This window comes from Amblyomma mixtum, chromosome 2 (genome assembly GCF_055824585.1).
Source record: "Amblyomma mixtum isolate Tamu chromosome 2, ASM5582458v1, whole genome shotgun sequence".
NCBI classification, from domain to species: Eukaryota; Metazoa; Arthropoda; class Arachnida; order Ixodida; family Ixodidae; genus Amblyomma; species Amblyomma mixtum.
In genome coordinates this window covers 131,845,529-131,873,135 of record NC_143013.1, presented here as the reverse complement: position 1 = coordinate 131,873,135, position 27,607 = coordinate 131,845,529, and the positions used below count along the sequence as shown (strand labels likewise).

The following is a 27,607-nucleotide window of genomic DNA, read 5'->3' as shown; positions in this document are numbered from 1 at the left end:
GTGGCCCGCCTGCCTCCTAAGTTGCTCTGTGGACACCACCTGCCAGAGTAGTGCTCCTGATTTTTCACTCACAACGCTGGCGCTGACAACTCCTACAGCGAATTTTCTGGAAAACTGGGCCTTTAGCGCTGTCGCGTTAAATACTGCTCCGGCGGATGGCACAGCTGCTGTCGTGCCGCAGTGCTGTCGTGATGCGGGTGACGCTCGCGAGGCTCGCTGTCGACAAACACCAGGTGTGCTCGCCTCCGAGCGAGAATCCTGTGGGCAGCACAGCCAGACCATGGAGCAGTGGGCGACGAAGACATCGAGCAGTGAGAGCGGCGCCGGCGACAACGCGTAGAGGGTAAACGGCAAGCCTCTCAGCCCTAAACCTCCGAACCCCAAACTTCCAGAACTGCCGTCTCGGACCTCTCAGCCCTGAACCTCCTAACAGCAAGCTTCTAGAACTGCTGTCTCGGACGAAGTTCATACTGCGACGACTGCACTAGAGTTAGAGTGTAAAAAGTGTGCACGCGAAGTAGCGCTTTTGCCGCCCAGCAGCTCACGACGATTGTTCAGCCGATTTTTTACGCAAAGGAGGGAAATCTTATCTAGCACTGTCAATATCTCAAGTTGGTTGTGGCCAGGGTTGCCAGATTGGGCTATTAATAGCCAAATTGGGCTACTTTTTGTCCGAGTTGGCGTCAGAAATTTCGGTTTGGCTATGTGGCTACTTTTGGGCTACATCTTTTTCATGCGTGAAAAAAAGAGTTAAAGTAGTTATAATGTGCTCTCTTACAATAACGCAGGGACAGAAATAAAAGGCATGTTGGAATAAAAATGCAGGCTATAGCAGGCTAAAGAAATTGAGCGCGTCTGCTACAAAATGACAATTTGTAAACGCTGTGTTCGAGAAAACGTGCGTGTGTCAGGCGGCCAAGGATCATGGCCTTTCATTCTTGAAACAGCGCAACAAAGACGGGACGTGGAAACTGAGGGGTAAAGACAAACAGACGCTGACTAACAACTGGGTTTATTGAAAGAATGAGTATACGTACCAACTTGCCCAAATTTCTGCTTTACTCATGGCCTTTCGATTTCTTTTATAAAGAGTGGACACTATGTGAAAGCTGCCCCCAGCAAAACACTTCACGGCCTATAGATTCCACTTAATTCGCGAACTAACGCCACCCGCGCCCGCGCGCCACCGAACATAGACTGTTGCCGTCTGCACACGTGAGCGTTCTCCCATTGGCGGTGCACCACGGGTGACCATGGTACCAGAATAGAGGTAAAACACAAAGAGAACTTAAGTCTCCCTACGTGGTGCGAATGCATAAGCATTAAATGCTACTGTTTCGCTTCTGTTGCGCGGTTTCATGATCCTCACATATTAATCGTTAACCGTAGACGTGGCCTAGTGGTTCGGGCGTCCGCTTCGGCTGCGATAGTGGCTGGTTGGAAACCCACCGCCAGGCATATTCTTTTCTTGTATTGTTTATTCTGGCTCTGCGGGCACATTCTGCTCAAGGTACGCATGAGGCAAGTAATTTGCTTACGCATTAATAAGGTATTCTTCTGTTTCTTCCTAATCTCGTGGTGGGCACAGCAAGCGCGCCACTAGCAAGAGCCTACTCTGTTTTCTGCTGCCTCAAGCGGCACACGTGCAGCCCTCGAGATTCATTGCGAGCTACGCGAGAGCGCCGTGTCCGTTGCGTAATCCGCGTGCACCCACGCGGTGCCCATCCCTTGGCGCGGCGCGGAACCCATTGTAACTACTAACGAGGACGGCGGAAGTTAGTGGCATGACATGGCATTAGATCCGTCGCTACGAGAACTTTAGTCAGAATGAGCAAATGGCTATGTACATCCGGAACTACAGAAAGAAATGGAAAAAGGAGCCGGAATTCCAGAGTAAAATGTTTTTCTCATTATTGTGAACGTACTCTTAGACTGAAGATGAAATCGACATAGATTATCATCTAATGGCGCATATCCTTAATTTATTCTGAGCTCATGCATATCGTCGAATGCAGCTTCAAGAACGCGCATGCTAGGTGCTTTGAGGTGACGCTCTCAGCGAGACCCTTTCTCTTAATGCATAAAATTGAAATGTGAGGCTGCGTAAGTATACAGCAAGGTATTTTCACTGTCGATGTGTGTAATCTGCACGCGAACATTTAAAAGGTGAAATATTTATAAACTAGAGCTGCAATTGCGTTATATAGCGCCGCCGTTCTTTGCCGCGTGCAGACTGGCTGTCGTAACCCGCCTCAGGTGATATGGCCTACTACCGCGCATGAAAAGTGGAACTGTGGTCCCATCTTCAGGACCTGGTTAGCGCACCTGGTTAGCCGCACTGGTTAGCGCGCATTAGGGATGCGAAACGTAACAACGGAAAGAACACGCCGTGGGCACCACCTCAGACATCATGTGCGGGAAAAAAAATCAAATATGTAAATATTCTTGCCGAAAATTAATTTAATATGCTTAAGAAATGTCGTCCCAAAAACAAATATTTTTGGCTACTTTTGGGCTACGCAAAATTTTCGCTTTTGGCTATGTAGTAGCCCAAAGGCTACTACATAGGCCAATTTGGCTACCAGAGGCCGGAGCCATCTGGCAACCCTGGTTGTGGCGCAGGACAGGCTACGGTGATCAAGCCTGTCAGTAAGCCGCGCCCTGCATGAATATGATCATTCGCATCCGTGTTTCCACGACTTTGGGCTCCATCACTGGGAAGGAAAGAGCAGCAGCGTCCAGCTGCTGCGGGAAGGAGAATCGGCCCACTCTGCGGATATTGTGTTAGTGGTGGCTTACAAGTGCGCTGCAGTCGGTCCAGAATTTGTCCATGCACACCTTCCCTAATGCACCAGTGAATGAAACACTCCCTGTAATTTCCAAGCACCTACCTGTACTACATTGTTTATTATTGCAATATCTGCTGGAAAAATAGTCACCACACAACTCAAATATTTCCGGCACTATTTGATGGGTTGCTTCAGCCTTTTTTCGTTCTCCTTCATTCTTCTGCAAGCACCACGTGCTGTATGGCGGAGAACATAAATTGACTGCCGGTATCTTAAATATTTCGTGCAGTCTATTGATTAACTGTGGCCGGCAGAACCGTTAAGTGCGAGTGCAGGTTTTACAAGAGCGTAAGAAGAGTAAGTCGTCAGTATCAACATCTGCGCCCATCATTTGATAGGATGCCTTACTTCTCTCTCAATTCGGGTTGAAATTATTCTCGCGAATTACATGTTCCCTGTCGCCGTCGTGTAAATGGTGCCACTTGTTGTCCAGGAAAGTTTTGCATGTTAATCAGGTTGAATGTAGAGGCTTCCATGTGATGGTCATTGCATGAGTGATTTCCGGTAATCTTGCAGGAAGGCGCAGAAGAGTAAATGCATTTCTGCAATGGTGATACTGGTGGCAGTACAAAAATGGTTTGGTTTGAGGTCATCGTCGAGGCATTAAACAGCAGTGTTTTTAAAATTGCAAGTGTAGTTTACGCGTTTTTGACCAGTACGCCGGAATTCGCGGAAGCGCTATTGAGAATGTTGTAAATGAAAAATTAGAAACAGTGAAAGACATAAAAGAGGAACCCTTCATGTGGCTGAAAGAGCGAAAAATATTTTGCATGAGCATTTGTTTGTATAGGCACATTTTTCGATTGTCGAAGAGTTGTAGATTATGTTAAATGAAGGAGTTTTTTTTAACTAAAATGTTTATGAAAACTTCATTGTGAGAAAATATGCGAGCGCAAGGAGTACATATGAAATTCGGGTTCAGGTTAACGCTTAATTGTTTAGCAAGAAAAGACCCATTGCGCTTTATATGAGAGACCTTTAAAATTCGCATCCGTATGCAGAAAAGCAATTATCAGGCTCAGAAATTTTGGAATAGTGCTTTAAGTGATCCACTCTCGAAACTTACAGCACGCTTGAAGGAATTGGTGAGCGCTAAAAACCACGGAAAAAGGACGAACACACAGGACGAAGCGCTTTCTAACAACTGTTTTAATCTCAAAAGGAACATGACTATATACACACATTTGACGTCTTATCATCCACAGAAGAGGGAGGAACCCACGCGCTGACAAGAATGAAAATAAAGGAAAAAAGGAAAACAGGTAAAAACTACGCGCGCTTACAACGCGTGTGTATATAGTCATGTTCCTTTTGAGATTAAAACAGTTGTTAGAAAGCGCTTCGTCCTGTGTGTTCGTCCTTTTTCCGTGGTTTTTAGCGCTCACCAATTCCTTCAAGTATGTACAGGGTCTGTTCTGAAAGTAGTAGGACTGATTTTTTCAAATAAAATTTTTTCATGAGAATATTACAGACGATTAGAATTTTTCAAAGTAGCACCCTTCCGCACCTACACGCTGCTGCCAATGAGTTTTCCAGTTTTCGTACGCCTCCAGGAACGCCCGGACCGGAATGCTGTTTAGCTCCCTCGTCACAGCCTGTTGAACCGCCTCTGCCTATCCGTGATGTTTCCCCTTGTGTGTCGATTTTATTATCGGGAATAGAGAAAAAGCCTGGCGGGGCCAAGTCAGGGCTGTAGGTGGGCTGAGGCAGCGTTGCCGGCTTGTAATAGACAAAATATCGGGGTCCTCATTCACATGAAGAAGATCCTGGTAGATCGCTTCGGGTTGGCCTTTTACTCCTCTGACAACACTCCTAGCACTTGTTCCGCGAACACTTTCCTCATGGCTAAGTTTTCTGTCACGATATCAAAAACTTGGGTTTGAGGAATGCTCATGTCATCAGCAATCATTCTGATACTCATCCTACGATCCCTGTTCAGTAAATGTTTCACCTGGTACACATTTTCGTTCGTCTTGCTCGTCGAAGGGGTGCGGAGCGGTCGTCGTCTTTCACGCTTTCCTTACCTTCTCGGAACAGCTTGTGCCACTCAAAAAACACCTGATCTACCCATGACAGCGTCACCATAGGCCTCCTTAATCATGTCGCGAGTCTCTTTGCCCGTGCTACTAAGATTTATACAAAATTTGATCGCGTATCGCTGATCCAGTAAGCGCTCTATGAGTCTACGTGATGAGACGTTTCGACAGGGGTTCACAGTACAAGCGACCTGCTCTCTTCAACGGCCGAGAGCCGACTGCCGATTTTCCCCATCATTCCCAATCATCCCCTTCTACGATCCTGCACGCGCAGACCGCCTCTCGTCCGCCCGTTCGCCCAGGAAAAACCAGTCCTACTATTTTCAGAACAGACCCTGTATTTGCAACTAGCCCCAGTAGTAGCTCTTTTTACAGCACGCGCTTGAGATCACTGAAGCTGGAGCGGAGGCCAAATAATGCCTTATTGGAAAAGGTAGACTGCTTAAAAGGCTCAACGGAAAATTAAAAAGGGTGAAGACCAAAATGTGACTCAGAAGGTCTGTTGTTCCGAGCATTATTGTTTGCACTTCTCTGTAATATGTCGTGGCGCGTTTACCTTTTTGGCGTTTGCATATCGCGTGTGCATTGGCGGATGATCTTCACAAAATATTTTCAGTTTTATCACTGCAAAAAAGCTACCTAGGTTCCAAACATATGGCATCGCTCCACAATAGTTGGCTGCTAAAATGTTTGTAATAGCGAAATTATAATTTTTGGTGTGTACATGATCAGTGAACTGATATTTTCCAAAACTGTCTTCCCGTGCAGCGCCCCTTGAGGACGTGCCGAAGGAGCAGTTTTTCAGCACGTTGCTGAAGGCCTCGTCTCTTTCCGCCCGTAATTCGTGGGCCGATGAGACAAGGGTCATCTACGATGAGACCGACTTGAAGGGTGACTACGTGAGGAAAGCCAACCTCATAACAATCTCGCCGGCTATTCTCCACCCGACCTTGTTTTTTTCCGAAGGCCCAGCTGCGTTCAACTTCGGCGGTGCCGGAATGGTGAGCTTGAAAACTTCCGTACCGAAATACATCTCATGGTTAACCACGCTAGCAAAAATGGAGCCCTAGAAGAGCGAAATACCTTTCAATGTCAGTGACCGTCATCTTGTTAAAAAAAAAAACGGGCTAGGTATAGTACTTGATCTGCTGCATTCGTGGCGCGGTTTGCCGCAGACCGGCTGTATGTATTAGTGATACCGGAATTCCCTTGGGAAAATACGGCTGATATCTCTACCTCGTCAAGACGCCTTCTTGTTTGCACTTCTCGCTGAGGAATACAGAAAATAAGGGATGGTTTTTTTCACTGCAGCTTTTTTTTCCACCTGTGGTGTTACAGCTAAGGGGCACTGCTTTCTACGTTGAGTAGATGCGCCACGTGGAAAAGTTATAAATAGTAGGTCTGAATAACTATTGCCTAGATATAAGTCTTGCCTACATGCCACACGATATGATTAGATTTCTATTCAATATATGTAATTATTCTTTGAATAATTGTACTTCCCGTACCTGAACTAAACAAATTGCAGTCACAGAAAACAGCGCAAACTTCACGAGGACGCAGAAGGGGGAGACGAGACACAGGTGCTGACTAACAACTGAAATTTGGTTGCTCTGACACATCGGTAAATATACACAAGGCATCAAAAACTACAAGAAGGGTATGACATGAAATAGACAATCGCAGCAGGAAACGAGCAGGGAATCATGAATGCTGAGCTGTCGCAAGGAAACGAATTCCCTTATCCAGAAGGGCTCCGGATGGGATGCTGACACAGCGGTCTTTTAGGCTTGCGATTTTTTTCGCTTCAATTATCTCTCGCGTGATTTGGTCACTGCACCTGCTCAGCACGCTCGTGTCACTCCACTGATGAGTGCATTTACAATCGCGGCAATGAACGCCCAGATGGCCTGAGATGCCTGTGCTAACATTGTATTTCTGTTGTGACAGTCTTTTTTTAAGGCGTCTGCCGGTTTGTCCTACGTCAGCATGGCCACAAGACAAGGGAATTGAGTAGATTACGCCTTGAGCACAGGAAACAAACCGATCACGATGATTCGTGGTGCAGCCAACGTACCTGCGACCCACCTGATTTACACGCTTGCACAGGCTTGACAGACGATCTGGGGCTGAAAATACATCTACTCCTACTTTGTTCCCGATCTATTATTTTACCAAATCACGCGAGAGATAATTGAAGCGACAAAAATCACAGGCCTAAAAGACCGCTGTTTCAGCACCCCATCCGTAGCCTTTCTGGATAGGGAATTTCGTTTCTTTGCGACAGCTCAGCAGTCATGATTCCCTGCTCGTTTCCTGTTGCGATTGTCTATTTCATGTCTTACACTTTTTGTTGTTTTTGATGTCCTGTGTATATTTACCAATTTGTCAGAGCAATAAAATTTCAGTTGTTAGCGCCTGTGTCTCGTCTCCCCTTTCTGCGTCCTCGTGAAGTTTGCGCTGTTTTCGTGTGATGGGAAACCAACTAGCCCGTGATGTGTTCTTCAAATTGCAGTCGCCGCGAGAGATTCTGTATGTTGTTCGATAATGAATCTGTCAGCGGTTGCCTAGAGAAATTTCGAAGTAGCGGTTATTTTTAAAAGGCTCGTTGCGGTCTCTAGTACACGTTATTTCATTACGTTTTGAATTTGCGTACGCTGCTTTTAGTTGTCAAAGTAGAACTAATTTCTTCAGAACAGCGTGTATAGAAAAGACTAGCATTACACTCTTAGAACTAAAGGAGTGCAGAGGAGTGCCCAGAACACACTTTGAAGGAGTATTCGCTTGTCCCATAATCCACTCCTTTTTCCAGAATAAAATTACTCCCTCTGGACAAAGAGTGATCCAACACCTACTCAAGGAGTACTGTACTACTCCTGCAATAGAGTACAGGCACTCCTCCGAGGGAGTAAAGCTACCACATTGAAACAGCATCCTACTACTCTTTCAGGTAGAGTTCCAGGACTCCGTTTGTTAGAGTGACTATACTCCTTCAAGGAGTATCAGCCCAGATCTTATTTTACTCCTTCAAAAGGAGTTTCACGTGTTTTCAATGTATCCTACTAATTTTCTTATTTCACATATTCTTCAGAGCAAGTTGGTCATATGTTTTGCAGGATCCACCTGCGCTACATCTACAAAAGAGTAATGAGCAAAAGGGATTATAATCTTTGAGTAGAATAATTTTTGCTCATACAACTACTTTATGGCTACACTACAGTTTGCACATTAGTATGGTGCTCTGTCTGCGTTGGGAATAACAATGGTTCAAGAAATAATTACACAAATGTACAACACTGATAACTTTTATTTCTCAAGTCATTGCTGTGATTGCTGTGGCTGCCCAAAACACGCTCGGGAGGCGCTCGCTAGGATCAAGCCCCATTAGTGTCTCAAGCAACAGACAAGCCCGCTTTGTTTTTGGGGTGTACTTGACATTAAATGCCAAGAACACTGCCAAAAGCAAAGTAAACCCATCTACCAAATCCACCGCAGTGAGCTGTAAGCGCTCAAAAGAAACTAAGATGCTGGATGATGCCGTAGCTTGCTCGGCTGAGTGAAAGAGCTTTGGCTATGCGTGCATTTCTCCGGGTGCCTGCAAACATGAATGAAAATAATGCAAGTAAGAGTCAATTCCAATGCCCTTTTCATACTATCCTGCATATAACCCCATGGAAAAAAAGAAAGAATACAACTAGAATGTACTGATCGTGTGTGTCATGTCGCCACTAGTGTGTACCTATATTGTGACCAAGTGCAGACACCTTTCATTGCAAACCTTCATTCAGAGCTACAATTTTATGAAGCCCAATACAATTATCACTATGCTAGTCCTTTCAAAAGCTGTGTGCATGTAAAACAAGCACATATTTACGAAATGAAAATTTTAACATGAGCAAGCTCTTCTGCAAGTATCATGATCAGCCTGACTACGCCCACTGCAAGGCAAAGGCCTCTCCCATGTTCTCCAATTAACCCTGTCCTTCGCCAGCTATGTCCACCGTGTTCCTGCAAACCTCCGCCCATGGAACTTTTTGCTGCTTCCTGCTACGCTTGCCTTCTCTTGGAATCCACTCCGTTACCCTTAAGGAGCAGCGATTATCTTGCCTTCGTCTTACATGCCCTACCCAAGCACCCTTTTTTCTCCTGATTTCGGCTAGGATGTCTTCAACCCGCGTTTGTTCCCTCACCCACTCCGCCCGCTTCCGATCTCTTAACGTTACGCCTATCATTTTTATTTCCATAGCTCGTTGCGTTGTCCTTAACTTAAGCTGAACCCTCTTCGTTAGCCTCCACGTTTCTGCCCCATAGGTGAATACCGGTAGGATACAGCTGTTGTATACTTTTCACTTGAGGGGTATTGAAAAACTGCTATTCATGATCTGAGAGAACCTGCCATATGCACTCCACCCCATTCATATTCCTCTAGTTATTACCCTTCATGATCCGGATCAGCGGTCACTACCTGCTCTAAGTAAATGTATTCCCTTATCACTTCCAGTCATTTCTAAAACCACACCTATTGTGCTTGACAGTTTCTTGTCACATAATACATTGTGCAGTTTAAAATGTAAGGTAACCTTGAATCGGAAAAACACTTAAACCAATGACAGTTTTCTTGCTGAAGAGAAATGGCTGTTGCAATTCCTGTTTCTCAGATACCATTAACTGAATTTCATGCTCTAAAATAGTGAAGGAAAAATTCAAAATTTTTCATCTCAAAGAGGCAGACAACAAATTTCAGTTTGGTTTGGGTTGGTTTATGGGGTTTAACGTCCCAAAGCGACCCAGGCTATGAGAGACGCCGTAGTGAAGGGTTCCGGAAATTTCGACCACCTGGGGTTCTTTAACGTGCACTGACATCGCACAGTACACGGGCCTCTAGAATTTCTCCTCCAAAGAAATTCCAGCCGCCGCGGCCGGGATCGGACCCGCGTCTTTTGGGTCAGCAGCCGAGCAAATTTCAGTTGCACATTTTTTTTTTAATGATGCATAAGCCATTACTATGCACGGATAACCACACAGTATTCGCCTATGACTGCTAAATAATTTGTAATTAAATATCTTCTCTCTCCTGCTTCACTTTTAAAAACTGAGCAATGGCAATGGCATCAAAGGTCAGTATAAGCCAGGGGAGGCATGAGGAAAACTGCAATATAATTGCGGCTTCGTCATTCATTGTGATTCCGACTCTTAAGGCAGGCTGGCTTTAGCATTGTAACTAATTAAAATGATGAAGTAGCGATATCGTAGCTTTTTTGTGCCTTCCATAACCTATACTGAACATTGATGTCATAGCAATTGCTATGCTATTGAAACAGGGAAGAAAAGAAATCTGGTTGTAATTATTTAGCGATTGGAGACGAATACTATGCAACAATTCTATGTATACGAATGCCCAGCACGTCGCTACAAAGAACACACATAACCAAAAATTTGGTGTTTATACTCATTTAAGGTAATACTACTTCCCACGCAAGAACACGACAGCCATGTGTAAACTTTTTGCTTTCATAGTAATAAAATCTATCCAACGACAAGTTAGGCGCAGCATGTCTGCTCTTTATAAATATGCAATACTGACAATGTTTGACACTAGCATTTGGCATGAACAAGATAACTGTGATTACTTCGCACATTACGTGCCAGTCCATACTATTATGCACAATTTAGATTTGCAAATGTAATGTGTAATTCTCTATGACTGCCACGTTAGTGCACTGCAAACCAATGAAGTTGTCTTGCATTTGCAATGTTCTCACTACTTTTATGCAACACTGATCACTTCAGTATATCTGCATCGTTCTGTTAGACGGCCACGGGATAGCTAGAATTAAGGCTATTTTATGTGATGGAAACCATTGACTGGACAACAAAGAAGAAAAGCCTCAACTACTGTCCTGGTGCTGGGACGTCTAATAAGAGCTCAGAAAGACTCGGTTTCAATACGCCAGACCCTCCGCATAACATTACCCTGTGCGAAAATACCCCACCCCACCCTAGCTTAATTTCTGTCCACATGCACCAAGGCTCACTGCACCTGTTATAAATATTGCCCTAAATATTGCAATCAAGCTGCCCGTGTATGCATAGGCTATCAGAAAAAAAGGCTAACAGAAAAAAAGGCAGCCTGTTTCTCAGAAACAGCTAAGAGCATGAAATGGTGTGTCCAAAAAGATTAGGCTGCTTTGTACTTATTTATGACAACGAGAACTGTCAGAGCTGCGCTTTCAAAAATTCAGGAGCTTTGTGCACAACCGTAGCTTCCCTATGCACGTCTTGCGGCACCAACGCTTCCGAATTGAAACGACCAATGAATATGCACAGGAAAAAGCAAATAGAGAGCGCTTGAATTTAAAAGAAAAGCTACCTTGCACAATCAGAAATTTCGCGACAGAACCTTCCAAACAGTGACGTGTACTGGTTGCGGTATACCGAATATATACCTAGCAAATAAGTGTGCGCTTTGTTAACGAGCGGGATTCTGTGGCGGCAATGCTACAGCTCCAATTCCGAAAACCTAACGCTGCAAAAATTGAGTTTTCAAAATACGTCCGAATGCACGATACACTTTTGCACGCATTTAGAACTTTCAGTAGTGAAACACAGACAACGAATCTTGTGTATGCATCTTCCTTGGCTGGTAAAAAAATTCTTCTATAAGTCTCCAGTTTGCCTGTGTACTCCACAAATTCTAGGATCCCTGTCCGCTACATGTCAAATTTCACTGAAGCGAAAGTAATACAACCGACAGCTAATGATCTGCTAGGGCAACAGGATTTCAAAAGTTTGAGAAGGGCAGTGGGAGTCCAATCTAGGTGGAGTAGTGAAATTTGACTAGTAACAGACAGGGATCCTCCAATCTGTGGAGGAAACCGGCAAATTGGAGACTTACGGAGGAATTTTTTTACCCGCCAAGGAACACGCATACACAAGAGAGAACCACAGAGGACTACGGCTTTTACCAGCCCTTGTCCTGTGCGGTTGTCTCTTGTGTATACTTCTTTTTTGGCTGGTAAAAAAATTCTTCCATAAGTCTCCAATTTGCCTGTGTCCTCAACAAACCGCAGGATCCCTGTCCACTACTAGTCAAATATTTCAACTCCACCTGGCTTGGACTCCCACCGCCCTTCTCTGTGGAGAAAGGGTGACAGCAGCTGGCAAAGGACAAGGTTAACTGCAGATCAACTGGAGAAGCATTATCCTGCACTGATTTTGACGGCAGGTTCACAAGACAAACAAAATCAACACGAGGAGCGGGGTGCACATCATGCGACTGAATGTCAATGGCCAGTGAAAATGGCATCAGCACTGTGGAATGCACATACAGAAAACGAGACGCATTTTTTTGTCAACTTTGAGTAGCAGTCTACTGCACTTTTAAAGAGCAAAGCTCTCAAGTATGGCAACACTGGCACTTTTTGTTTTACTGGGGTGAGGGTCGTCGTGAGGGTTGAAGTCCATATTTCTTTTCGATCCAGTGTGTTAATTGCGAGCTATGTTTACCTAATAGGGGCTGGGCATCTAACATCACCGTTATTTCTTTGCAGCAGTTAAAACAATACAGCATACATTTTATAACATGCTTAACAAATTATTGGGAGCAGCATGCTTTTACCCTTCTACTATTTGTTGCTACTGAATCAGTTTGGCGTTGACAAAAGATCTGTAATAAGGAGTTTTTACTCATTGACATCCACTCGAGCACAGCCAAATGGCTACAAAGGAAAGCTATACAGCTTTCACAGAAACTTCGTAGTTAAAGAAAGATTTGTCCTGGTCCGGTGTTCGAACTCAGAACCACCACTTCACTGGAGCAGTCGCTCTACCAATTTGTCCAACCTGGACGGCAAGCTTATGGTAGGGCGAGAGCGAAGTGATCAATAACTCGAGCGGGAACTGTGTTGGTCCAATGTTTTAGGACCCCTAAAACATTGGACAAACTGAGTTCCCGCTTCATGTTACAATACTGAGTGACATTTTGGTCTATACACCAGAAATACCGGTAAAGCATCATGATAGAACACAATGTTTTTTAAAGGGATAAAGGAATATGTTCGCCCTTTCAGAGGGCACATATGCATAAGAGGCAACATGTGTGAAATAGTCACTGCACCTGAAGCAGTGTAAACTCTATTATGTTAACAGCAGCAGTCAAAAGCTTCATGAGCGACTATTTCATACAGATCATGCAATTACATTCATGTACTTCAGGATCAGATTCATGTGATTATACAGGGAGGTACTGCTGCTAAGTGCACGTAGAGCTCTGCATGCATTTCTAAACCCGGCTGTGAGCCTAGGTCTACGAAATGTTTCTAAATAGGCAGGTAAGGTATGCATCACTGGAAAACAATACCTACCACAAACAGCTGAGGAGAGATAGCACAGCCAAAAGCTGGAAGCACGAATGGCCCAGTAGATACTGGCAGCTGGCAACTGCAAATAAATGAGCAGGGAAGAATGGTGGGCCTGTTGGTAAGGCATGTCAAGGGAGAAAACCAGCCAAAAAAGACGGAAACACAAGAAGAGAACGACACAGGACAACGGCTGGACTAACAACTGAATTTTTCATTGAGTACAGACCGCCAAGTAATCACCACGCATGCGCCAAGACAACACTCAAACATGATCACTCAAATAATCAAATTCTTTTGCCGTTAATGCTATCGATGGTGAGCTGACGCAAGCATCACCATGTTTGGCAATCTGGAAGGCCTCAAAGATTTCACGAGCCTTCAGTGTTTTTCCGCAGCCCACGATGGTGACATCTGCGAAACGTGGGGAACATTTTCCGGGTCATCTACTGCAATGCAGAGCAAGATTACCATCTTCACCAGCGCCGACTTTTGTTCTGTGCTTGCGCAACCTCTCGTTCACACAGTCCCCTGTCTGACCTATATAAAATTTTCCACAGGTCAGCGGAATCTTGTATATCACTTCGGTCCGGCACTTTGTGTACATAGTTCTATGTTTCTATAGTTCTATAGTTCTATGCTCATCCCATTTGAAGTTTACTCACGAACTAGCCACTAACAATTCCATCCGTTTTTTAGACTTGTTGCCAACCTTTTCTGGAAAAGGCCATGTGTGCTGGATGTACTCACCAAGAACAAAAAAGGGGCTTCTACCCTTTGACTCTAACCACTCTAAACTAGTCAAGCGAGGTATTGCTAAGGCTTGTTTCCATAACGCCGTGAAAAAAAGTTGCTGCCACACCGTGTCAACCAGTGGCACTCCTACTACGAGTGCCCATTACATGTAAGAATAACGTTCAGCCCGTTTAATTTAACTCTTCCCCTTTGCAGCTTGTGAGTCACGAGGTCATGCATGGCTACGACCTTCTTGGATCGCAGTTCGACAATAACAACGAGCTGCGAGACTGGCTTCCCGTTGAGTCCAGACAACGATATGCGAACAACACGGCGTGCGTGCAGAACTCCTACAAGGCAGTGAGTGCGTCTTCATCCCTTGAGGAATCGATTACTTGCGAAAGTATTTTGTGATGATACACATGAGGATCAGTTTTCTGCCTTTATTTTACTGATAGCTGCCAGTTTTCAAGTCAGTGTTGATGACCAGGAAATAAGTTATTGAGAAATGAAACGTTCAAAAGATAATCTACTTACTGAGCGACATACAGCGGCAACCCTGCTGAAAAAAAGTTATATGATGCAATAACCTCATAAAGGCTTTATCATACAATCTGTATGATATATCATATAATTCGTATGATATTCTAGGACACCTCTATGATGACTGTATGATTTTACATAAATATATGACATTTGTATGATAATATTCTGATTTGAATGATAAGACTATGATATTTGTATTATTGCATGATGCAACTGTTTTCAGCAGGAAATTTTTCATGAATATAGGGACAAAGTGGTCGCATAGTGTATTCGTGACAACCCGAGCGTGAGAGGTAACGCTCGCCAGTGGCCTGAGCGTCGTGTTCACTCTTTTCACTAGTCCATCAATTCTGTTACGGTAAAATGCTCTTAGCTAGAATTCTCTGAAATGCAAATGAATATTGTCTGGAAATCGCCGTGAACATGAAGCACCTAATTATTCGAAAACGACCGAACATTTCCGTAAAAATGGCAGCCAGCCAGCTGAAAAGCAACCGTAAATCACCCATAAGCCCTAACTTGGATTCGAACAGCGCCATATACAACTCGACCATCACTTTAGGTTTTTTTGTCGCTATTGCATGGAAAACCTACAATAATACTGACTCTGCTCACCATCAGCACACATAATCGTTCTACGACTAGCGCTGCTCTACAGTCCGCCGTCCTAGGCGCACTGCACTACCTTCGTTGAGCCTCGCCTCAGGCGGCGAGTGTCGCAGCAGCCGCCACATATGGCCAGTGCCGCATTCCGCCGCTCTCTCGTTATTCCATGCAAACCACACCTCTAATAGTTCCCGTGGCCTCCATCCGCCGGTTGCGCAATCCTGCTGTCGCCATTCCCTCCTCCTGCTAAAGTAACGAGCCTCCGGTTAGGCATTCCTAGACTTTCCTCCTTCCACTTGAAACCCTCCTGCCACTGCTTCCGCAGTGAACATCTGCCCGTTGCACCATCCTCCTATCTCGCTGTGCGCTAGTCCTTCCGCAGTAACCCGTGGCCGCCAGATACCGCTTGCGTATTCTTAAGCTCTTCCCATTTCCTCCTTTCACTGGAGAACTTTGGTACCCTTGCGGTTGGTGCTGCAAACACCATCCGGTTACGCCCTCCTCCGCTCTCTCCATCCCCTCCATCTTCCGCGATAATTACGTTGCCGTTAAGCCCTCCTTCTCTCTGGCTGCACCCATCCTCTTCAACGGTAACCACGGCGCAGATTGTTACAGTGGCAGAACACTCCGGTTCCGCATTGCACCACGCTAACCATCCTCCTCCGCCTTCACCGTGGTTACCACCCTCCGGCTTCCCCGACAACTGCAGTGGTCACCGCGGTAACCCCACGGGAATTTACCCTCGACAAAGAAGTTGGCATAAAAATATCATGAAGGAAAGCGCATACGAAAGCTAATGTATAGTCGGGATAAATCAATAGAAAATGAATGAAAGGATCAAAAAATGCGAAAAAAGAATTCTTCCAAAAAAAAACAATCAGAATAAATTAGAAAGGGACACATTGCCACAGGTGTGCATATCTGACAAGCAAGGGAAGTGGACCGAATACAACGTGTAACGCGACAGAGTTAGAGCGGACGTTTGGAGAAAGAACCGTGAGCGTTTTCACAATTACTCAACCATAGCCTTTGAGACCACCCGCAGGGCGGTTGATCTCGGAGGCCATAATTCAGCATTGGTCGGCAGAAGTCGTGATTTCACACCACAATCAACGAATGAGAGGGCGACGCCTCTCACCAGATGCAAAGGCGGATGATAGGTGAGGGGTTGGCGCGTGCCAGCTGGCCAGCAGTCACAGCGTGTGGGAAGCTTTCGCTGCTCTGTGGTTGACGTGGTGAGTCGTGAGCGTGCCACGACGGCGATGTAGAGGAGAAGCGAATGAGCGCGTCTAAATGGTGTCAGCGTCCCTTTGCGAAGAAAGAAAGAGTCCAATCCAAGATGGATGCCTGCGTAGGGTTTTGGTGGTTGTGGAATTGCGATGGAGGGCTAAGTGGCTTCTAAAGCTAATGCGTTCGGCTCCTTAAGGTTTAGTTAGGAGTTTGAAAATTTTTTTACCACAAAATGCAACGATGAGGTGCAGGTTCCGATCACGATTCTCACAGCAGGGCTTCTGAAAAACGTGAAATTTCCAAATTAATAAAGAAAGGAGCAATGAAGGCACCAAAGAAAGTTAAACAGGTCACATAGAAATCGGCGCACATTTAGTAAGCCGGCGAGTCGCGATCGGAATCACGTGCGCGCGTCGTCGACAATTCGAGAAGCTCGGAGAAAATTTCACTCCTTTCGGGCGCATAGCGCGTAACCTCGAACGTGCTGAGTGATGCTCTCTCCACTTCTCTCGTGTATGGCGGTGGCGGGTCGCAAAGACGCGACTCGAGTTTTTTGGAAGCCTCTTTCCATGCGTGACGAATGGCGATGCGTTCCTCGACGGAGGATGAGAGAGCAGTTGTACTACAGGGGACGTTGTATCTATGTGCCCGCCTGTGTTCGCGCGAAGAAACGGAGACGCAGCGCGCCCTATTCGCGAATTAACCAATCCTTGTGGCACCGGGCTACGCAGGCAAGAAACGGGGAGTGGAGGTCTAATTGCAGGCGCCCCTGGTGAGCCTAATGGAAACACGATTGCATAAAGCTCATAAAGCCGCAAAAAAAAAGCGAATGAGAAGCCAAAGATGCACCTTTCCGCAGTGCGTGTCAACACAGGGACACATGGTTTCATAAATCTTGTTCTTCCTGTAACGATCGGCGCCACTGGGGATTGGACTTATTGCGATTCTCCGCGGATCTAAAAAGCTTACACTGACAATACTATTTTCGCAAGTTCTAGCGGTGCGATTTCTTCTTTCCTAGCATCTATTATCTACGCCTAAGGTTACAAAGTGCGAAACTCATGCGCAACGGTTGTGCTCGTACTCGCCTTTGCTATCGCAACGTCGGCACGCATAAACAACTCCAACAGCTGGGGTCAGAACGAAATCCAAGCTCATGCTTTTGAAGTTAAAGCTATCAATAGTGCGTAGGGAAGCAATCTGTACTTGTCGGCTTTTTTCTCTGCATCTTTTCTCAACCGGCCAGTGGCATCGGGCTAAGCATTGAACCATGCGCATTACTGCGACAACGGTTCGCCTATTCGGCGCCGCTCGTCAGACTAAATTTATGCACTTGAAGCATAAGCTCCGTATTTGTGTTGTGCGGACTTTGAGGAAGCGCCGACCGGCCGACACGGCAACCGTTACACAAATGCCTTTATTCCGAATAATGTCCGCGAAGGGCGCACACTTAGGAGCGAAGTCCACACACACAGCGGCGAGTAAGCAGAGACGTCGCACCTCCTTGCTCGCTCGCAAGGAGGTGCCACGTTGGCATGGAGGAGCTCTTCCTAGATTTCATGCGCGTCTACAGACGTTTTGCCATTCATGCACAGCCGCGCTCGCTGGTAAAACCTGCTAAATATTGAATAACAAGCCACACGTACAGGCTCAGCAGTGATTCACCTGAGAATGCTGTCAGGGATTTCCTTCAGTAAATTTGCACGCTGTCAGAGCAAGGCACTGATTAGAAGAGTGAATTGGCAGGCTTTTTGGTTCTTTTGCATGGTTCGGGAACAGCGCAGGGACGACACTCAAGGCACAATCAAAGACGCATACGGATGCTGATAGTCAGAGTCCGTGTGTATCTTCTAATGTTCCTTATATCTCGTCTCTGCGTTGTTGCCTAACCAAGGCACTCACATTTCAGTGTTCACGTGACAGGGACATGCGTGACAGGGACATAATGATGCGCCTGCATCCGACATCTCTTGATATCGCTTCTTGCATTAGACTCACTTTTTTAGTTTATTCCTCAGAAGGCTTAGTAGACAACAGGAGCAAGTGTGGCAATGTTCGAGGTGCGCAGAATAATGAAATATTACCGCGAATGTTTCTTTGTTCATTCTTCAAAGCTCCCGGCACGCCGCTTTATCGCTTTGTTTGTGACGCAAGACGCGCCTATATTATCTCGAGTGATCGCATCCAGGTGGAGCCAATTCTACGTTGCTCCAGAGTGTTCTAGCAACTTCCTAAGCTTTATCTCGAAAGCTCGCTATCAGCTTAAAAATTGCACGGCCGAGAGCGGCCGGCATTTTGTTCGATGACCGCCGAGCACGCTTGTGGCTACGCCGCCGCCCAGTGATTCAGTTCATTGCGGGAGCAAGTCTGCCCAAATAAAGAGTTTCGTTTCGGAGACATTCTCGCTGTTTTCCTGTCCACCGACTGCAGTCACCACTACGTGACTTCTGGCGGACGTGCTAACGGATGTCCCTGTCGCCCTCACCCCCTGGGAGCCGTCAGAGCAGCCCGAGCCGTCTCAAACATCAGCAGAAAGCTGCAGAAGGCGTCCCAACCGAAGGCGAAGGGTGAAGCAGCCGTCGTCTCCAGAGGTGTCCACCAGAATTCGGACTGCTACCAGACCGCATGCCAGCGAAGAAGGACCCCTCAATTTCTACTTCAACCATGGCTACGACACCAGCCCCCATCATTTTACAGCATCCCCGACTGCCGCCCGCGTTCAACGCTTCACCTGGCAAGGATCCTGAACAATGGCTGGAACATTTTGAGCGTGTCGCCGTGTTCAACAATTGGGACGATCAGACAGAAGTGAGCCATGTTTTCTTCGCCTTGGAAGGACCAGCGAGAATTTGGTTTTAAAACTACGAAGCTTGTCCAGCGACGTGGGAATTATTCAAGCAAGAGTTCCTGAAGGCTTTCACGAGCACCATCAGGAAAGAAAGAGCTCAGCTGCTGCTACAGTCAGTCAGTCACGCATCCAACACCCGAACGAATCAGTGACCGCATACGTAGAAGACATGAAGCTCCTTTTTCGACGAGTCGATCCTGACATGACAGAAGATAAGAAGGTGGAGCTTCTGATGTGTGGTGCTAAAGAGACACTTTTCGTTGGTTTGACCCGTAATCCACCCAAGATCGTTGCTGAATTCACCAGCGAAGCAGCCACCATTGAGAAAACTTTAGAAACTTGAGCCCGCCATTTCCCTCGACAGCTCGAATTTACCTCAACAACTTTTTCGAATGGCGCAGCATTCGGAGGCAACCTGCGGGATGTCATCCGCGAAGTTGTACGGGAAGAGTGGCGTCGCCTATTAACCACCTTCATACCAGCCTCAAGTTGCGACCCTTGAAGAAATCGTACGCGAAGAAGTGCAACATGCGCTTGGCACCCCGTCATCTTCGCGTCCAGCTCAAGCTCCACCCTTAACCTACGCCGCTGCAGTACGCAGTCCTCAGCCCCAACGCGAGAGCCGAAGTCCGCCTCTTCAACGTGAACCAGATGTTACCGAACGCCGCCCCCTGCCCCCGCCCGCCCAGCCTACGAACGACGCCCAAGCCCCAGGAAGTACGACGCCCAAGCCCCAGGAAGTGCGACGCTGGAGGACTTCCGACAACCGCCCGCTGTGCTTCCATTGCGGCGAAGCTGGTCACATCAATCAATCAATCAACCAATCAATCAATCTTTTTTTTCCCAGAAAGAACTCGAATGCTCTTCTGGGCTAAAAGCTGGGTGAGCAGCTTGACGGGGCCCAGGAGACCGTTACATGGCAGAACTGTGAAGTTGAGAAAAAACATAATGTGAATAGCAATGTACACCGTACGCAAAAACAAAACTAGTTTGGGCAAGATAATACAGTATGTGATGCATCATATTCGCCAAAATGAGCTAGGAATAGTACCGGTTGACATAAATAATAGTACGAAATCGTAAAGAAAGGAAGCAGAGTAGAAAAATTAGGTATAACATCCAATGTTGTTCGCAATGTTATGAAGTACTGGCGCAATTTCTTAGGGTTTAGACGAGTTGTGTTATGGTACATATTAAGCATTGATGACAGGTTATGTGCTAATGATTGATGTTTATAATATGTGCGGAAGTGTGGGATTTCCCACAAATCTTTACTTCTTGTGTGTATATCCGTGCTACGTAGTGTTAAAAATGCCAGAGATGAAAGTAAGTTCTTGACTTCATTAGAGGGAAAAAAGAATGTTTGGAGTAATCGATATTTGTACAAGTTATCGGCCCTTATGATGTTAAAGGAAACAAACCCATCTTTAGTACTGGATGTTGGTTCAATAGACACCTTTGGCATTCCGTGTACCGTGTTACCGCTACCGTTACCGGTTTACCGGGAGCCCGCCTACCGCCTCTGTGCACGCGTTGATTGGTTCCGCCGCTGCGGGCGCGAACACAGCTGCCGGGTATGTGGCGCCATCTGGCCCCGTCAAGGCAATTTGCGCATGCGCATTGGCTGCGCGCAGGCTCGCGGTACTCCGGTACCGGTAACGGTAATACGGTACACGGTATGCTAAAGGTGTCTAATATTTCCAATGTAACGGATAACCTTTTATTGTAACAAATATAATTTGTCTAAGTTATACCTGTGCTACACGGCAACGGTCGAATGACATCCGAGTCGAATGACATTCGGACTCGACGGACTCCCGCGGTGCTACACGACACTTTCCAAACGCATTCGAAAGCCTCAGCTCGTTTTCAGCGTAGAACGGCGACGACGGCGGCGGTCACACTAGTCCGACAACGACACTATATATCACGCTCAACACCAGCATGTCATTACATTGAAATATCTAGTTTACTATAATATCATTGTAATGGGACAGATTTGTCAGGCCAACGACACAGCGAAAGCGCGATGATGAGGCGGCCGTGTGAATATGTTCGCGCTTCGAAATGAGCGATACGAACGGCTACATTTCACATGTGCACACCTGAACACTCACCAGCGATAAGCGCTTGCCAAATTAATTTCAGTCGACGACAGCTCCCTTCCCTTCCGCGACGACTAGGCCTAGTGAGTCCGCCGGGTTGGATCTGTGATTGCGGTGGTTGTGAAGAGCGAATCACAAGCATTGGCGAATGCAAATGGTCACCGAGTGTAGTTTTGGCAACAGCGACCTGAAATCAACTATTGCTTACACCGCAGGGCACGTATACGATGAACGGCAAACGCCGATGTGACCCAGACTGCCGAGTCGGGCTTTACGGCCAGCAGCAGTCGTCGCCGTCGCTAGCTTGTGGATAACAAGTTAGGCCGTTCCAGTTAAAGCGAATGGTCGCCAAACATATTTATGCATGAAGTAGTTTGAAATAAAGTACTGGTCACGTCGTAGGAAGCCGGGACAAGAAGCGAGAAGCGCCGGTCCTGCTCGATGTCAACAACCCGGCTGTCGTATTTCTCAAGCGTGCGATCGCATCATCGCTTCCGACACAATGTCGCACGGCGTAAACAAGCACGGGTACAACTGGTAAAAAAGAAAACAGGTTGTTTAATAGAACTAAAACACAGATTACGTTTTATGTCATGAAAAGAGCTCTAGCTGTTCGTAGGCAGCAATGTAAACAACAGTATGAGTACAGTCGTCCTCATCGGCGCACTCCTGTGAAAATTTCATGCTGACGCGGTTAATGTTCGTTGGTGTAATATTATCTTCAAGCATTCCCTCAGACAGAACACGAGCTATTTGCTAAACAAACAGCAGAAGAAAGCGAGCAGTGGGTATCGAAACGAACAGCCACAGAGCCGAAAGCAGTCGCTCGGCTGTGGGCGGGGCGAAGCGACGACAGCGGCGACGGGTATTGGTCGGTTCGGGCTCGAAGGCATTACAAAATCTGGAATGTCTACGCGTAGCTCCGTCGACTCGAATGTCATCTGAACCGAATGCCGTTGAAAAACTTCGTGTAGCAGCGTTGGTTTGGCAGTCGAGTCGGATGACATTCGGTTGGAAGGCATTCGAAACGCCCGTGTAGCAGGGGTCTTGGTTGTTGTGGACCATAGCAACGAACAGTAGTTTAAATAGGAATTGAATGAAGCATTGTATACTTGAAGTTAGGTTTTACTGGAAGCAGTCTCTGACAACGCGGTATCATTCCTGCAACTGAGGATATTTTTTTTCCTAAGATAGTGAGTGCGTGCATCCCAGCTTCAGTTCTGAGAAAAATGTACACCGAGGATTTTATGAACGGCCAGAAATTCTATGTTCTGGAACTAAAAATTAATAGACTGGTGTATTTCCACAGGCTTGTTTCGGGCACGGAATATAATTGCTTTTGTTTTCATTGTATTTATTTTAATTACGTTGAGTTGAGACCATATGGACAACTTCTGGAGGACTTCATTGCATTTTATTATTAGTCGGTCCACATTGTACTCGGGAATAAGTATGGTACTATCGTCAGCATATATTATAAATGGAACTGTGGCATCTATGTTTACAAGATCATTTATATAAGTATTGAATAATAACGGTCCTAATATGCTACCTTGTGGAACGCCGTGTGTAGTTGGCAGGAGGCAGGGAATATAACAGTTTACATATACACACTAAGTCCTGTGGCTGAGGTAGGAGTCCAACAGGGTCAAAAAATTACCGCGAATGCCATATGACTGCAGCTTACTAAGGAGCACTTTGTGATGTAAGCAATCAAATGACTTGCTGAAATCTACAGAAATGGCAGCAGTTAACAAATTATGTTCAATATTCCGCAAGATATTTTCTTTGAGCGCTAACAGAGCTGATTTTGTTGTTCTGTCTTTCCTAAACCCGTATTGTGCAGCTGTGATAACGTTTTCTTTGTCGAAAATTTTGTTATCCGAGTGAAAATGATTTTTTTCAATTCCCTTGGAGAAGGTAGGGAGCACAGATATTGGGCGGTAGTTAGTAGACAAATTGCGTTCGCCACCTTTAAAAATAATAGATACTCTAGCTGTTTTCAATTTCTCAGGAAAGGTTCCAGGCTCTAGAATCAAATTAAATATATGTGCAAGTACAGGACTAATTATCGGTAAAACGTACTTGACTGGTCTTATCTGCAGTTTGTGAATATCCAATGCTTTACTTTTTCGTAGGCACATAAAAGTACTGTATATCTCTGATTCATCAGTTGGCTGGAGGAATATGGTTTCAGTGATGGCACTATGGTGCGAATTTGGGGAGGGGGTGCCAGTACATGCAGCCGCAGTGTTTACAAACTGACGATTGAAGTGTTCTACTTGAGTTTCGCTCCGTAATTGATTACCATCTACCATTACAGTACCTGGCATATAGTTTTTGCTCTCACGACCCTGAACGTTGTTCATAGCCTTCCAAGCAATGTCTGGGCTCTGCTGGGTAACATGTGCAAACAGGTGCTCATAATATGCACACTTTGCCCGTCTAAGGTCACTGTTCAGTTCGTTTCTAACTTTTTTAAGTTCTTTCAAGGTCGTTTCTAAGCGTGTCTTCAAGAAAGAATAGTAAAGACGGTTTTTGTACGTCATTTTCTTTAAATGGTCCTGAGTAAGCCATTGGTAACATGGCTTCCTGGATTTTTTTGAAGGATTGTGCACCTTCAATGAAAACTGCCTAGCGTCCACACGCACAAACATGTAATTAATTCATTATAGGCATCGTTAACATCTGTTTTATTAGTCACAGGTGATCAGTGTTGCGAAAGAATGTCCTGTTGAAATGCCTGTAAACAATTCTGGGTGATGTGCTGAGCAATAAAGGACTGTTTTTGTTTGATAGATTTGAGTGAGTGGGTACAATATGCCATAAAAACTGGACAATGTTCACTTATGTCGGACGCAATAGTGGCAGAATTGTAAACAGTGGTATCGATATTAGTTACGAGGAGGTCAAGTATTGATGATGTAGTTCTGGTGATACGAGTTGGCGTCATTACTAAATTTTCGAAACCAGATGAAACCAAAATGTCATTAAACTCGGAAACAGAATTGCATTCTTGAAGCATGTTAATATTAAAATCTCAAGCGCAGGTCAGGCGAAGGTTATTATCACATAGTCCAAAAGAGATTCATAAAGTTCCATAAAGTATGCAATATTACCAGCCGGAGGGCGATAGAGCTCGGAGATGATATCGCTCCTATTTTTGACAGTCACGATTTCATAGTCATCCGTTACAGTGCTGAAATCCAACAGCAGGCAACATTTCTTTGCTTTCTTGAGAAGAACTGCCACGCCACCACCTCGTCTTACTGGACGATTGCGAAAAAAATTGCCGTAGCATATATATTTAATATTTTGCAATCAGTTGAATGCGATGTCTCAGAAATCATAAGAATGTAAACTTTGAAGCGAAACTGATCCAAAAACAGAGCAATATCATCCTCCTTGTTACCAACTGAGCACGCGTTTATATGAATAACAGATTCGCTCAAGGGGAAATCACATTTGACTTCGGGAGGCAAAGCGAGCTCTTGATAATTCATTGTACAACTTATGTTCTGGATTTGCAGAGTCATCATTCCTGCACACTCTCGTCACGAGCGGATGTGCCGCCTATCTGCCTGGAAACAACCTTCTCGACATCACATTCCCTCCATATCTGAATGATAGGCGTATTATCTGTTTGCTTTGCGAAAACCTTTCCCTTGTTCGTCCAAACTGATTTCCAGCTGTGTTCGTATTTATTTTTCAAGGTCATTCCAAGAAGCTTTTTCAGCGCTGTGCAGAGATGTTCAGTTGCATAAACTGGGGTTGTATCTTCGAAACCCAGGTCAGTGTTCGTGAACCGTTTTTTCCTAGCCTTTCTCAAAACAGCATCCCGCTTTGCTCGTGATCGAAACTGGACGGCAATGTTGGTCTTGTGGGCGTTTTACTTCGTCAGAACGCGATGGGAGATTTCAATGTAGTTTTGCTCAATAGGCTAACTTATCAAGCTGCCAATGTGGGACAGTATTTCGGGGTGTGATTCAGTTTCCTTCATGATTGCGCCTTGAATTTCAAGGTTGCTTTTTCTGGAATATTGTTCAGACTGAAGGAGCCTGTATTCGAGATCTTCTATTTTGATATCTAGGGATGAACATTTTGCGTGCAGTGCTTCATTTGCTATTTTTAGCTGCGCATTTTTTGCTACCTCATCGTCTAGCTTTTCTTCCAGGTCGTCTATCGTTTTATGTGCAAATTCCATACTCTGGGTTATATTTTTGTGCTCATTTTTCAGTTCTCGGATTTCACTTCGCAAGTCTCGTTCAGGCGACTCACGAAAAGCTTTGATTCCTTGCTTCAGTTCCTCCTTTAATTTAGCCAATTCAGTTCTCACGTCTTCCTTTAGTTTGGCTATTTCTTTACTCATGACGAAGGTGGCTAGTTTCTTTTGCACAAAACCAAAAAAAAAGAGAAATACCGGCACACAGCAACACGAAATGGAAACAAAGCACTGTACACCTGTAACCACACTAGTAATGAGCGGTTTCTGGATAGGCAGCAGCTGCGAAGCGTAGAACAGAAATAGTCTAGTGGGAGTGTAAATTTTCTTAGCACTAACCAGCGATGAAAGCAGAAGACTTAGCGAAGTGCACACATGCTTCACCGCTACTGCCAAGTGAAGGCTGTGGGGATGAAGGGGCTCTTTTTGTAGCGTCCAGACGAAGACGACGACGCAGGCGCACACGAAGCTGCAAGTAGCAGGCGTACGTAGCCAGCGATTACGCCTCCTGGTATCTGGAAAGCCGGTGCTCGCACGTGCGTTGGACCGGATGGCTCTTGAAACAACTTCGCAGTACGTGCCCTCCGATAAAAGTAGAAGACTCAGCGAAGTGCACCTATCCTTCACCGCCACTGCCCGTACAGGCACATCGGCCTTCGAGGTTTCGCCACCGACACCCCACAACCGCTGCCCGGCCAGCGACCACGGGAAACCTACGACTACCTGCGCAGAGGGGAGTACGTGTCGCCAAGCCGTCTTTCCCGCTCCCCGTTACCGTCCACGCACGTTTTGCATCACCGGGCCGAAGCTACGCCACGGCTGCTCGAGGAAGGTCCCCTAGCCACCGTAGGGGAACTAAACAAAGCAACCTGTGGAGGCCAGGTTGCTTGCCGATGAAACGATGAAGATCCTACAGCGACCACGCCGTATGAAGACGCCGCACCTACTACGCCGACCACGACGCGAACCGCCTTCAAAACTACACCGCCATCAAGAAAAGCTTCGACCACAAGCCCCACCCACGATTCACATACCCGACGAACCCGTGACCCGACGCCGAGGACGACGTGCAACTCCAGAGCCAGGACATCCGAGTTAGAAGTGGTTATCGACGGCCGAAAAGTTACCGCTCTAGTCGACCCAGGAGCCGATTATTCTGTGATGATGAATGGACCATTCGCTGCGCAGGTGAGGAAAGTAACGATGGCTTTGGACGGCCCGTAAATTCGCACCGCAGGGGGCCACCTCATAACGCCATCAGGAACATGCACAGCGCGAGTGACGCTGAAGGGACATACCTATCCCACAACCTTCGTAGTGCTACGACAGTGTTCCCGTGAAGTTATCTTGGTCATGGGTTTCCTGGCACGGGTAGCCCGCTTGGGTACCCGCTCCACTGCCACCTTAGCCCTCCTGCAGGTCGCCTCTTAAAAGCCCATTAGTGCCCCTCTGGGTCCCACAATAGACCGAGGAAAGCCCTCTTTATCGTTTTTCTGCATGTAAACCATAGGGGCCACCTACTGGTGCTATGTAGCAGGCCGACTGGGCTACCCTATGGGTCCCGCGCTATGCCGAGTTGCAAATCTTCCACATATCCCACGTCGGGCCTCTATGGGCAGCCCGTGCCGGGCCCACAAGGGCCCAAAATTCAGAACCTCTTTTGTGCTACTGGGGACGTTCTCTCACGATGATCAAATGGGGGATTACTGATGTCATCGCTTTTTCTCGCAGGTAGCGGCTAGCGCCGGCCTTATGTTGCCACATCACCAAGAGGACCTGGAAAACATGGCTGACTACGCGGGAGCGATGACTGCGTACGCTGCCTTCTTGGCGCTGTCAGAGCAGCGGCGTAACACCACGCTGCCGAGCGTCAACATGACGGCCGAGCAGCTCTTCTTCGTTGGCCACTGCGCGAAGTGGTGCGAGGATGAGCACAGACCGACGGCACTGTATATTCCGGGTCGGTTTCGCTGCGTCGTGCCACTGGTGAACATGCCTGAGTTCTCAACTGCATTTAGCTGTTCACCGGGTGCCCGCATGAACCCGCCCAACAAGTGCGCACTCTGGGACTGA

The 27,607-nt window shown here is 46.3% G+C and overlaps 1 protein-coding gene across 1 annotated transcript; it reads left to right on the top strand.

The window, feature by feature from the left end:
* Positions 1-155: 155 nt before the first annotated feature.
* On the top strand, positions 156-27,607 carry LOC149360934 (neprilysin-2-like). Its single transcript, XM_089567956.1, has 4 exons — positions 156-288; positions 5,654-5,886; positions 14,194-14,337; positions 27,266-27,607. The coding sequence occupies exons 1-4, from the start codon at positions 156-158 to the stop codon at positions 27,605-27,607; spliced, it is 852 nt and encodes a 283-aa protein (XP_089424082.1).

Excerpts from the sequence above, each read along its gene's own strand:
- LOC149360934 (XM_089567956.1), top strand. The coding sequence starts at position 156 with ATGGCACAGCTGCTGTCGTGCCGCAGTGCTGTCGTGATGCGGGTGACG. Across the intron at positions 289-5,653 it reads CACAGCCAGACCATGGAGCA|CGCCCCTTGAGGACGTGCCG; the intron begins GTGGGCGACGAA and ends CTTCCCGTGCAG. Across the intron at positions 14,338-27,265 it reads TGCAGAACTCCTACAAGGCA|GTAGCGGCTAGCGCCGGCCT; the intron begins GTGAGTGCGTCT and ends TTTTTCTCGCAG.